We start from the raw sequence: 13,942 nt of genomic DNA on the forward strand, positions 1-13,942 counted from the left end.
GGCTAGCCCAAACAACAATAAAAGAAAAACTTTTTTTTTTTAAAGGACAGAGGAAAAAAGGGGGGAGAGCCTCTAACTTAAACAGTGACTCCCCCAATAGGAGAGCCTCTAACCTAAACGGCTATCCCAGAAAGGGTGGGTAAAAAGAAGAAGAACCCTCTAATTTAAATGGGCTCAAAGGGAAAAGCAAGGCCTGAGGAGAAAACGACGGCCAAAAAACACCCACAACAAGAAGAGAAAGGGGTCATTAGACTAACAGAGGATAGTAAATGCTCTAACGAATTAATATTACCACAAAACCTTGAAAAGGATAACAATAAAGTGAAACAATCACAAAGTACTTAGCCTGAGCCAGTAGTCGCAATCTCGACGCTGCAAGCGGCAAACAAGATCTGGGTAGCTACTGCTAGGCATGTTGGGATAGGGGTTAGCCTTGAGCCAGTAAAAGCTCTTGAGCTATAGTAAATTGGCTGAGTCAGAGCCGAGGATTGGCTCCGAACTGAACCAGCAAGAACGAAGGCGAGAGGGGACAACATAACATCAAACCTTTTCCACTTACTTGTATAAAGCTTTCTTGTAGATAGTTTGTGGGAAGATAAAAGGATATGTCGGACAGGGGAAGAGAGCATCAGTTGTCTGGCTATTAATGGAATTGGAGAAACCATGCTGTTAGCTTGATGTTTGAGATATCTGGATGTATCACATCTGTCAGATGCGACAGGAGTTCTGGAACTGGATCCAGAATCCAAGGTTGGTGAAGTAGATGAGGCCATTGGAAGGGGAACCAAATCTGATGAGGCCAGTAAGGTGCAATGAGGATGACTTTGCTCTTCAACCTGGCAGCTTTCTGCAGAAATTTCGGAACCAGGGGAATTGGTAGGTAAGCATAAAGTAGACCAGGGGGGCAATCGTGAAGTAGAGCATTCGTTGGTGATTCTCCATGAGGGGGGATTATGGCAAAGTAGCTGCTGCATTTATTGTTTAGGGGAGAAGCAGAAAGATCACAGAAAGGCTGGCGTCATTAATGGAAAATCATTTCTGCCTCTTTCTGATTGAGGGACCACTTGTGAGGTAGAAGAATGGATCTACTCAATTTGTCTGCTATCACAACTGTACTTCCCCGAAATGTGCATTGCTATAAGAAAGCTGCTGGATGAGATCACCCATTACCAGACTCTGACTGCTTCTCAACACAAGTGGTAAGATCCCATCCCTCCTTGTTTGTTAATGTACCAAACTAAAGGTTCACTCCAGAGACCAAATAAGGGTATGAGACCCAAGCTGAACAATTCTGGATTGAAATCAATAAAATAAACTCAAAATAAACATAAGATAAATAAAAACTGGTTTAATTAATTAAATTAAACCAGTTTTTATTTATCTTATGTTTATTTTGAGTTTATTTTATTGATTTCAATCCAGAATTGTTCAGCTTGGGTCTCATACCCTTATTTGGTCTCCGGAGTGAACCTTTTGTGTGGTTTTTAGTGACGGCAGTTCACTTACTCATCTCCTTTTACTTGGTTAATGTACCAAACTATCGACACATTTTCTGCTTGAATCGCAAATGTCCGTAAAGGGAGAGTGTCCTGGAAGACCTGCAATGCTAAGAGCACTGCTCTCATCTCTAGGATGTTGATACGCAAGTTGGCCTCTTTGGGGGACTAAGTACCTTGGACTGTTCTCTCCAGAAAGTGCCCCCCAGCCAACCTGGGAAGCTTCCATGGTCACTATGGCCTTGGGTTCAGGGAGAATGAAAGGATGGCCTTACAGAACTTGATCTGAGCGAATCCACCACTAGCGGTATCTCTTGTAGGCCTGAGCGATTCTTATTTGTGCCAACATGCACTGATAAAGAATCAACCATTGTGTTGCTAGCAACTGAAGAATTGTCATATGAAGTCTTGCCAGAGGAACTAAGATTATGGCAATTGACATCGACCTCAAGGCTTGACGGATCAACCGGGCTGAAATGTTGGTACTGCGAATTATTTTCCTGACTAGGAATCTGACAGTCTGTACTCTTGAGAGAGGAAGAGATGCCGACACTGATACTGTGTTGAAGACTTCTCCTACAAATTCTAAGGTTTGAGATGGTTGTAGCTGAAACTTGTCATAATTTATCGTTATCCCCAGATAAGAACAAATCTAAAGAACCTGATCCCTTGCCCTTGTTGGTAGATGCCTGGCCGAGACAGTAATGAGCCAGTTTTCTAGATATGGAAACACGCAGAATCCCTGTAGTCTCAGGTGAGCTGCCACCACTGCCATGCATTTGGTAAACACCCAGGGGGGGTGTGGTGAGGCCAAAGGGTAGTGCTCTGAACTGGTAGTGACTGGCTCCCAGCTGAAAGTGCAAATACCTTATGGATTGTCTGTTTATCTTTATGTGATAGTAAGTATCCTGAAGGTTTATCAAGCACATCCAATCTTCCTTGCCCAGGAAGTGTAGAATGAACTGAACCGTGACCATCCAAAACTCTGTATGTCAAATTGACTTGTTCAAAATGCTGAGATCTATAACTGGTCTCCAGTCCCGTTTTCTTTGTCACTAAAAGAATTTTGAGTAGGTTCTGGATTCTGTCTGGTCTGGTGGGACCTCTTGGATGACTCTTTTTTTTCTAGCAGCTTTTGTCTTTCTAGTGCTGCTGTTTCCCTCTAACTTGGTGGAACATCAGGAATTTTTCATACAGTTGGAGAGGGAAGGGAAAAGGGACTTACATAACCTCTGGAAATAATCCTCTGCGTTCAAGTATCTCTTCTTATATCTAGCCAGGTTCTCTAGTGCAGGGATAGTTGAGCCCTGATTGCCTCCAGAGATGGATGACTGGGTCTCCTTTCTGGAGTGCTGATAGGGTCTATAAGAGAAAGAATCTCTGGACCCCTGGTTTTGCAGGCCTCCTCTGCCATGGAGCATTGTAGTCCATTAGAGTTCCCCCTCTCTGCCTTTAGGGGAACTTTCAGTACATGTGTCTGGAAAGGACCATGGGACTTTCTGAACCACATTTTCTGTCCAACTCACAGATTTCTACAAAAGGATATTTGAGGAGTTGAAAAAATTATGCCCACTGCAGAGAGGGTCTTTCCATCCTTCTCACACCTTGATAATGTGTCCTTCACTTTTGGGCCAAACAATGAAATGCCGTCAAAGTGTACTGATGAACAAGGACTTAAAAAGCTCCACAAAATCATATAGGTGCATCCAGGCATGCCTCCTAACAGATATGCCTGAACCTGTTGCCCTTGAGGCACTTTTGGCTGCATGCAAAAGCCTCATGGATGAATTTGAAATGGATTGGAGGGTAGCCAACTGGGGGGCCACAGATGACTGGGCCTCGGCAGTAACAGTAACTGAAAGGGATTATGAAAGTTCCTTGATCAAATCCCTTTGTAACCTAGTAAAATAAACAGTTCAGTGACCTAATAGCAAAGGTCACTGATGCATAGACATGCTTCCCAAACCTCTCCATTGCCCTAGACTCCTTGTTAGGGGGATGAACAGAGGAACTTTGTTCAGCAAGCTCCTTCTTGGTGGTTGCTGCCACAACCATGCCATCCACAGGCACTCCCATGCTCCAAAATTCCTTCCTGACAGGTGGAGCCAGAATCTGATCTAGCCTCTTAGGGACTGGCACAGCTGAGTCAGCCTCCTTCCATGTCCGCTAAGAGACCAAATCAATGAGCTTGTCAGTGGATGGAGTAACCCAGGAGGTAGCTGGGCCAGCTTCAAATGCCTCTAGAAATACTGATTCCTCCTGTGAAGGGTTGCTGGAGGTCCAACCACCTCTCTGCTCCAGGATCTCAAGGATGTCGCCAAATGAGACGTCTTCCACAGGTGATCGTGTTGACCCTTCACCCTCATCGAAATCAGTATCCTCAGTGACTGACTCTTGTGGAGACACCAAGTGCCTCTTCTTACACTTTCTCTTCCTAGCGACTTCCTAGGTGGGTGTTCTGGAGAAGTGTCAGAAGAGATCATGAAACCCTACAGAGTGGTCTGGGAATCTTGAGCTTCCTGTCCCTGTGGTGTAGAATGATGTGGCTCCAAGAGAAAAGACACTTGGGAACTAGATTGAAGCTTCAAGGGGGGTTGGATCTGCAGTCCTGTTGAAGCAGAAAATACCCTCTTCACTATAACGAAGGCAGACCACTCCTGACAGAATGAAGACCTCAGCCCCAAGAAGGCAGGCATCTGGACCACTGACTCCCCTGCCTCAAAAGCAATCTTCTCAAACAGGAAGTCAGAGCTGAGCCAAAGCACCAAGGTGCAGAGATGGTTCCAAAACCCTCGTAGTTGAGTCTAATGCCTCAGACCTGACAAGGAAGCTTCAGCTCTGACAGTCATCAGGATCCAATGATGTCGAAGCCACTGCACTTAGAGTTAGCTTCGGATCTGAAGATAAAGTTATCTTTGGATCTAAGCCAGACGGACCCAGAAGGTTCGAATCCAGGGACTCTGAAGCAACCAGGGGGAATCACAGAAGGAGTAAGAAGTGGTGGTGTGATAGATGGACAGGCCTACTGATCCAAGTGGATAGGAGCTGGAGAAACTTGCTCATCCTTCCGTCTACATCTTCCTCAGTCAAACTTCTGGACAAACAAGAGGAAGCAAGGGAAGGTGACTTGGATCGGTGTCTTTCCAAAAATGGTGAGGGATCCCTGGAAGACACAGGATCATAAGAAGGGGAATACCTGGAGGAATTATCAGACCCAAAGTAGTCAGATCCATGGGTTTCTTTGTCAGATCTGAGGACATATGATCCACTAATTTCTTCTTCTTCAGATCCGAAGGGGAGGAGCTTTGAGATGTTTTCAGATCCGATTTTGATCTCTTCCTTGATGGCTCTGAAGACAGAGCCGAGGAGTTAGAAGGCTTAGGAGACTTTGATAAGGAATCCTTAACTTTAATTTTGGGAGAGTGAGCCCCAAAACAAGATGGCAATAAACCTTTGAGGATAAGCTTATTTTTCCTATCCACAAGAGCCTTGGGATTGAAATTCTTGCAAATGAAACAATCCTTCTGAAGACAGTTAGGGCCTAAACAATAAACACAAAGAGTATGAACTTCTGAAAGAGGCAATTTGTGCCCACATTTCAGCCACTTTTTAAAGCTGGAAGGTCCTTTCTCAGACATGCCAACTACTAAAGGAAAAAACAGACAGAAGAAAACTTTTTTTATATATATATATATCTAAAGGGTACAAGAAAAAAAGGAAGAATACCAACAATGTTATTAGAGCTACATTAGCGTGCTTACCTTAATGAAACTCGAGAGCTAAGGCGGACCACATCTTTTTGCAAAAAAACGGCAAACCAGATCTGGAGGTATGTTAAGAGTCGGTGCATTATGGGTAAGGGAAAAGCTCGGGAGCTTTTTGGTTACCATGAGCTTTAATAACAGCCGAGCTGGATCTGAGGTTCGGATCCGAACCAACAGATGAGGATAGCATGAAAACGGACAATGTCAGATCAACTGTTTCTTGACAATAACTCCACAGCACGGAAACTCTTAGCACGACTTTGGCAAAAGAAAGTAGAAAGGGTTGTTGCTAAACTTAGGGAGCCTGTAACAAGAAAAATAAACAGAGATACCATACAGGTACAAGAGATATTTTGGAAATTTTATGAAAATTTGTATAAAGCAGGAGAATGTGGAAATCAAGAAAAAGCACAAATGGAAATATTTATGGAAGACTTAAATATGCCAAGGTTACAGGGAGATCAAGTTCATAGGTTCATAGGTGTGTTCTAGGCTAATGACCCTGGAGCCTTTGCAAGCCTAGCCCATAGGATTACCCTGGCATCCTGCCACCTGACCTTAGTTCCCAGTGCCTCTGTCGAGTACAATCACTGGAGTGATCCCTGGGGTGAACTTTCTATTTCCTATCCACTCATCAAGATTTCTCTTGAAGAGGAGATGAGATACAAACACTGACATATAATCAATCTGCAGCAAGTCTCCCGGAATAGACGGTATTCCTGTCGAAGTTTGGAAGCTAGAAGGGAAGAAAATGATAAAGATCTGGTAGGTTTTGTTTAACAGTATTTTATTGATAGATATGGATCAATGTGGTTTTGTGGAGGGGAGGCAAATATTTAACAACATTGCCAATCATTAGCGGACAGGTGTTCCGCTGTGGCGACCCCTAACCGGGAAAAGCCAAAAGACACAACAACAACATCAACAACAGCAGAGGAATGATTATCCAGAGGAAGTATAAGAAAATGCTACTGTTGTTGGTGGGTTTTGATGCAGAGAAGGCATTCAACAGAGTAAGCTGAGATTTTATGAGTAGGGCAATGAAAACATTTGCCTTCCCTAATACAATAATAAGGTTAATTAAGAGAATATATGAGGGATCTGAGGCAAAAATTAAAGTGGGAGGGTTCCTGTCTGATAAGTTGTGTCTGAACAGAGGAACCAGGTAGAGCATGTACTCTTCCCCTTTGTTATTTGCATTATATTTACAGCCACTGGCAAAGAAAATAAGGGAGTCAGAAATACAAGGACATAATTGGTGTGGTAATCAAGAAAGTTGGCTTCATTTGCAGATGATGATTTTGTACCTGATAAAACAAGAAAAGGACATCTCAGTATTGTGGCACATTCTGAAACAGTTCCAGGGTTTTTTGGGATATAAAATTAATGAAGACAAAACAAGGACCATAGCTGTAAACTAGATACCCACGCATGAATTGATTCGGCAATGCCCATATTTAAGGGGACACTATAAAATGAGGCATTTGGGCATATGGGTTAAAAAGTATTCTGTTAAGGCAGCTAAAATATGTGGGAAAATACTAAACAAAAGATAATACAAAAAATGAGAAACTAGTAGCTTGTGTTTATGGGTATGGATAGCAATATACAAGCAGAGAAAATGTTTTATTCCCCTTAGTTAATAATACAATACAATATACAGGTCAGGAATATTGTTACAAGCCAGAGTAGAAGTTGAGGACAGTAATTAATAAAGAGTTGAAGGATTTTATCTGGGAGCTGAAGAGTGCAAGGGTGATGTGGGATGAACTGATCCTTCCAACAGAACAAGGTAAGTTTAAGATTACCTGATTTGAAGGGATATTTTAGACCTACACAATTATGGCTCATATAGATAACACAAGCAGAAAGTTATAATTCAAAGTGGAAAAGGATGATGAAGTAGGAGGAAAATATGGGAAATAAGGAGAGAGTAGAATTTTGGACGCAGATCCTTATGGAGAATAACAACAGCCATACAGAATATTGTATCTATAAAGAATTCTAAGAACCAAACCGACATAAGAATGGAGAAAAGAGGTTCTGCTGATAGGGATGACCGCAATTAAGGGTACAAAGAGTAGATAAAGGAGGGCTGGAATTTACTGGAGAAAACTGACAAAGAAAGCAAGGTACTGGGAGCAAATAACTAGAGAGGGGAAGGTAAAATAATGGGAAGAGGCTAAGAAAACATTTGGACTGCAGTCTAGAGGCTACCTTCCCTATCAAGGATTGATATTTGAGTATAAACAAAAAGAAAGGGATCAGGGGATCTTAAGTAAAAGACCTGCTCTGGTAGAGTTTTTAGTTAAATCTAGAAAAGAAGCTACTTTAAATAGGATAATACTAGGGCATACAAAATATTTTGGGTAACTACAGGAATCAATCAGAGGAGGTTAGAAAAGACTGGGAAAAGAGAGTGGATAAGCAATTCACAAGGAAATAATGGGAGGACATGAGTATGGCTCCAAAATATGCAACAAATTGTAGAAGATTCTGGATATTTGCTTGGAAATGTTTGCATATGTATTTTTATACCTCCAAGCAGACTCGAAATAATTTTTCCTCATGTTGATGGCAAATGTTGGAGGTGTGATAAAGAACCAGGAAACACCAAAACGAAGATCACCACGATGCAGTAGAAAGTATAAAAAATCTTTATTATTATCACAAGTAACGAGCGCTTTCGCATACAATCCAGTATGCTTCTTCAGGTGTGATAAAGAAGAAAGAGGTAAATGGGAACATCTGTTACTGGGATCTAAAAAAATTCCCTACACAGTACTCTGTTAGAAATATTATGTAAGCAAATGTGTATAACTGAGGAGATTATTTTTTGAGCAGGAAAACAGGATTTGAACTGCCTAAGCATAGTAAGGCCTTGTTAAGTTTAATTCTGGTGGCTGCCAAAAAAGCAATTACTAGAAAATGGAAATCAAAGTCTAAACCAACTGTATTTGAAGTAGTGAATACTGTAACAAAGATAAAAGAACTGGAAGTGGGATCATTAGAAAAGGGTAGGAGCAAAATACACAGAAAAAAGTGGAAATTGTGGGAACAATACATGCAGAATAATGTTTTAGAGAAGGAATGAGGTTTAAGGGCACATAGGAACTAAGCAATTCATGTAATGTTGGATTGATGATAATTGTATAAAAGAATATATGGGATGTATAATATTTCTGAGTAAGTGAACATGGTTTGTTTTATTTTATATAAATGTATGTTTGCCTAAGTCTTAACTGATAATTCAATAAATGTGTTAAACAAGAATGAGCAAACAAAACATTGATATAAGGCTTAGACACTGTTAAGTAAACTAGGAGATATTATTATGACATAATGTGATTATACTGCCTGGATTGGCGCACTATTTACTACTACTGTAACCACTGATGTTTTCTTTTCTCCCCAGTTCCTGCTCCTATGTTGCTGGATCCTGATACTGCTGGCCCTCGAATTGTACTTTCAAAAAACCTGACTGCTTTGCACTGGACAAGCATCAAAGTCAAAGTAAAGGACACTCCAGCACGCTTTGACTATGACCCTTGTGTACTTGCTTCAACAGGCTTTGCCTCAGGAAAGCATTACTGGGAAGCAGATGTAGGGGAGAATGAAAACTGGGCCATGGGTATAGTTAAAGAATCAGCCAAAAGAAAGGGCAAGATATCTCTCTTGCCACAAGATGGTTATTATACCATTTGTCTGCGAAACTGGACACAGTACTTCGTTCTTTCTAAACCCTGCACAGAGCTTCCTGTAGCTGTAAAGCCCAATAGGATTGGAATTTATCTGGATTACGAAGGCGGACAACTTTCTTTCTTCAACGCAGACATGATGGCTGAAATGTACACCTTTAACTGTGTGTTCAATGAAAAGATGCTTCCTTTCTTCATCCCATCTTATGGCTCAAAAGAGAAAAGTGAACCTCTAAAGATATTTCATTTACATTTGTAAATGGATATGTCTTAGTGCATACTTGAAAACATTCTTTATGTCTCCTTGAATATGTCTGAAAACATACTACTTGGTAAATACCCTGTGCATCTCATACTTTTCCATGAATCAAAATGAGGAAACAACTTCCAGAATGTGCTTGGGCACACATTTATAAGTTCCAACAATATAGCTAACATACAGTTCTTATCACAAGAAAAAAAGAACTCAAAGACTGCAGTGCCCTCCATACCTCTCAACTGTACAGATTTTCGCAGAATGTCCAGATTTTTGTCTCATATTTTTGGCCTGCTCCTCATAAAAATTGTGTTTTTGACAAATCACTGTGATGATTTAAGGATAAAAGTCACTAAATAACATGCATTTGAGTTTCAGACTTCATATCCTTCAGAAAATACATGTTAACACACATCCTGTTATTCTAACAACTTTCTAAGTTTATAAGAAGAATATTTAAAATGTGTACCTATTTTTGGGCCTTTGTCCCCCCATTTTGACAGGCTCTGTCCAGATTTCTTGCACTAAGAGGTTGAGAAGTATGGTGCCCTCCAACTAAAATTGTGTGTTTATTTGCACTGATTATGCCTGCCAATATAATTCATGCTAATTCATGTTTTTTTGCTCATTTTATTTTATTAATTTCATTAGTTGAATTCTCCTGTTTCCTATGTGTGTGTGTGTTTGTGTGTGTGACAGAGAAAACGTTTTCACATTCTCTAAAAGTTGATTAAATTTGCCAAAAACATTGAAAACTCTTCAAGAAGCCATACAGTACAGATACAAACACTTGTGCTCTGGCCATAAGAATCTTCTTGAAATGAAAAGAAAAGAAGGGCGAGTTTTAGCATATCCTTAGGATATATCAGTTTCTTTCTTAAACGGCTCCAATGCGTACTACATATTGTTGTTATAGTATTCTTGACTTCCCGAAATGGAATGGTGTGCACTAGGAAACTCCATATTCTATGGAGAAAAGGTGGACATGTGGAAGATCCCAGGCTCTTCTGATGTTTCAGAAAGCTGCATCTATTTTGAACTTCAAGTGTGAATTGACTTTTTGTGCTAATGGATTGTTATGGTCTGCATACTCAAAATACTGCTTTTTTGTATGAGCTACTTTGATTAATATTAATTAATGGAATATTGTTGATGAATACTAATCACAGTGTACTTCTTTTACTGAAACTGTTTTATCATTGTTTACACTTTCTTGCTCATAAAATGCCTTAGACAAAGGAATGCATGTTTCTTTACTAGATTATAGTCTCCAGCATGAAAATATGGATTTCTGCTAAAATGGTGAGTTACATTAATATGCTAACACATACTTGTATTTTATTACTTTAAGAATGTCTTGTGATTAGATATTTTATGAACTACAGAGCAAACACTGTGTGATGGATGATTAAGCCAAATACTGCTTGCATTAGTGTTAATGAAATAAAGGCACATTACTGATTTCAGGCGATTAAGCTGTCCACCAGGTCAAGAAGCTTCCAGGAATGTCTAATGAATTTTAGTTCTGTGACATGTATTTCATAAGTGTGTATATCTTGACTAAGATACACACACACACACATATATATATATATATATATATATATATATATATATATATACATATACATATATATTTATACACATACACACACACACAGTGGATATAAAAAGTTTACACACCCTGGTTTATGTGATATAAAAAATTAGACCACAATAAATCATTTCAAAACTTTTCCCACCTTTAATGTGACATATAACCTGTACAATTCAATTGAAAAACAAATCTATTAAAGGAAAAAATATAAAAAATAAAAAACATACATTAACCTGGTTGCATAAGTGTGCACAGTCTTCTTGGGTAGGAGTCTATCAGCATGGCACATCTTGACGTGGCAATATTTGCCCACCTTTCCTTGCAAAAGCACTCCAAATCTGTCAGACTGTGAGGGCATCTCTTGTGCAAATCCGTCTTCAGGTCACCCCACAGATTCTGTATTGGATTTAGGTCTGGGCTCTGGCTGGGCCATTTCAAAACTTTAATTTTCTTCTGATTAAGCCATTCTTTTGTTGATTTGGATGTATGCTTGGGGTCATTGTCATGTTGAAAGATGAAATTCCTCTTCATCTTCAGGTTTCTAGCAGACGGATGAAGGTTTTGGGCCAAAAGTGACTGGTATTTGGAACTGTTCATAATTCCCTCCACCTTGACTAAAGCCCCAGTTCCATCTGAAGGAAAGCAACCCCAAATCATGATACTGCCACCACTATGCTTCACCATGGGGGTGGTGTTCTTTTGGCGATGCAAAGTGTTGTTTTTGTGCCAAATGTACCTTTTGGAATTGTAACCAGAAAGTTCAATTTTGGTTCCATTAGACCATAACACATTTCCCCACATGCTTTTGGGAGATGTGATGTATTGTTTTGCAAATTTTAGCCGGGCTTGGATGTTTGTCTGTGCAAGAAAAGGCTTCTGTCTTGCAACCTTACCCCACAGCCCAGACATATGGAGAATATGGGAGATTGTTGTCACATGTAGTACACAACTAGTACTTGCCAGAAATTCCTGCAGCTCCTTCAGTGTTGCTGTAGGTCTTTTGGCAGCCTCCATGACCAGTTTTCGTCTTGTCTTTTCATCAATTTTGGAGGGACGTCCAGTTCTTCGCAACATCACAGTTGTCCAAAATTTTCTCCACTTTTTGATGACTGTCTTCACTGTAGTCCATGGTATATCCAATGCTGTGGAAATTTGTTTGTACCCTTCTCCTGACTGATTCCTTTCAACAATGAGATCCCTTTGATGTGAACCATGGTTTTTGCTGTAGCAGGTAACTGAGTAAATGTCAAGAAACTCCTAATAGGACACCTAAACTTTATTTGGGGTTAATCAGAGTCTCTTTAATTGATGGCAGGTGTGTACTCAAGAAGACTGAATGCTGTAATTAAATCAAAAGGTGCTTCAACAAAGTATTAGTTTAAGGGTGTGCACACTTATGCAACTGGCGTATTGCACTTTTTTATTTTTTTATATTTTTTTCCCCCTAACATATTTGTTTTTCAATTGAATTGTACAGGTTATAGGTCACATCAAAGGTGGGAAAAGTTTTGAAATGAACTGTACTGATCTGCACTGTACTGATCAGAAGTAAGGTGATGTCCTCTGTAGCCAGCCAACTGCATGTCCCACCCCTAGTACTTGCTGAGTGCACATCAGAAAAAAGTGCAATAAAACAAAAAGATCTCAAGCTACTACTGATTGCTGTCTGAATGATGGCCCTTTCTGGCTGACTTTTGTCTTAGTGATGGGGACTGAATTGGCCAATTAAATATGAATAATTTAATGACTGATAGCCTTTGTGGGGAAACAGAGAAAAAATAGTTGTAGTAGCAAAATGATGTTTTTCATTATGTCAGAGACAGACAGTGGCAGACTGGCCACCTGTTAGTGCCACTATGAGAATCATGGACACTATAGGATTGGGTATCCCAGCATCATTTTAAAGAAATTTGGACTGCTTTACTCAGTGACTGGAGGTGTTTTTATTAAAATCAAAGTAGTGAATTTTGAACTCAGCTAGAGAAGTGGTGTGCTTTACATCTGGCGACTGTCAAGTGAGACTGAAGATGAAACAGTCTACTGACCTGAGCCATTTTCAAAAAATTCATCAGCTTTCACTTATGCAGAACACAACTATTAAATATACATTATCCGGCTTCTAAATATTCTGTGCACATGGCTAGCAGCAGATCATTATACGGAGAGGTATGAAGTAATTAGAAGAGGCAGCAAATGAGAATAGCTGCAGGACAGGATACCAGTGGGTGAAGGCAGAGAAATAGAGAGAGAGGCATGCAGGAGGAATAGGAGTAGAACGCAGAGAAGTGTGAAAGAAGCAAACAGAAGAGAATAGAGATGTAAGCTGAATGACAGGCAGTAAGAAAATGACAAGATGAGATAAGAAAGATGAAATAAAGATAAAGAGGTGTGAGAGAGCTGCAGGATTCATGTAATGTAACCTGTGTGAGTACAGCTGCACTTTGGGTGAAGAGGTGCTCCATGAGTTGATGTCTGAAGTCTGAGTATTTTAGGAAGTATATGATTGAGAGAGGAATGGAGTCCCATAGTTTAGATGCTAGGATGGAGAATGCATGATCAGTGCATTTAGTTTTTGGAGTTAGTAGGGTGGGTTGAGATTGAAAGATACCACTGAGACTATATGTAAGAGTTATGGTGAAAAGTTTATGAGTGAGAGGGGAAGATGTCTCTGGAGAAAGGACTTAATGAATTAAGGATCTTACTAGGAGGTTGGCTCTCAAATGTAATGGAAGACATTTAGCTTCAGAGTTAGGCAGTGGTGTTCATTAATGGGGAGTTGGTAATGGTGGGAGGTTGGCATAATGGTTAAGGTATTTACCTTACAGACACAAGGTTCACAGTTTGATTCTTACATGGGGTAATTGGCTAGGCTTAAAATGGCCCACAAGGGCAGTTAGCCTGGTACTAGCTACGAACCAGCAAATTTTATTGGAGATGGTTTGCAAAGTTATGGCATTTTCTTTGAAGCTGCAGCTATTATGCATAGTCCATATTTGAGATGAGATAAGAGTATTCTTTGTCTATTTTTTAGGCAAGGCTCAAATTCTAAACCTACCACCCTAGAACGCAAAAAAGGAAAAAAACTAAGGATAATGCTGCTCAATGCCAGAAGTCTCAACCTCAAGATGCAC

General features: G+C 40.1%; 1 protein-coding gene across 1 annotated transcript in view; it reads left to right on the plus strand.

Annotated features, from left to right (window-relative positions):
- Window positions 1-9,545, plus strand: part of LOC122811611 (zinc-binding protein A33-like) — a 164,509-nt gene extending 154,964 nt beyond the window's left edge. The window contains exon 6 of the mRNA XM_044083575.1: window positions 8,676-9,545. Coding sequence (XP_043939510.1) covers window positions 8,676-9,217 — 542 coding nt within the window. The 3' untranslated portion in view covers window positions 9,218-9,545. The remainder of the gene's footprint in view (window positions 1-8,675) is intronic.
- Window positions 9,546-13,942: the final 4,397 nt, after the last annotated feature.

Source organism: Protopterus annectens, chromosome 9.part0 (assembly GCF_019279795.1).
Source record: "Protopterus annectens isolate FY-2018-M chromosome 9.part0, PAN1.0, whole genome shotgun sequence".
Classification (NCBI taxonomy): domain Eukaryota; kingdom Metazoa; phylum Chordata; order Ceratodontiformes; family Protopteridae; genus Protopterus; species Protopterus annectens.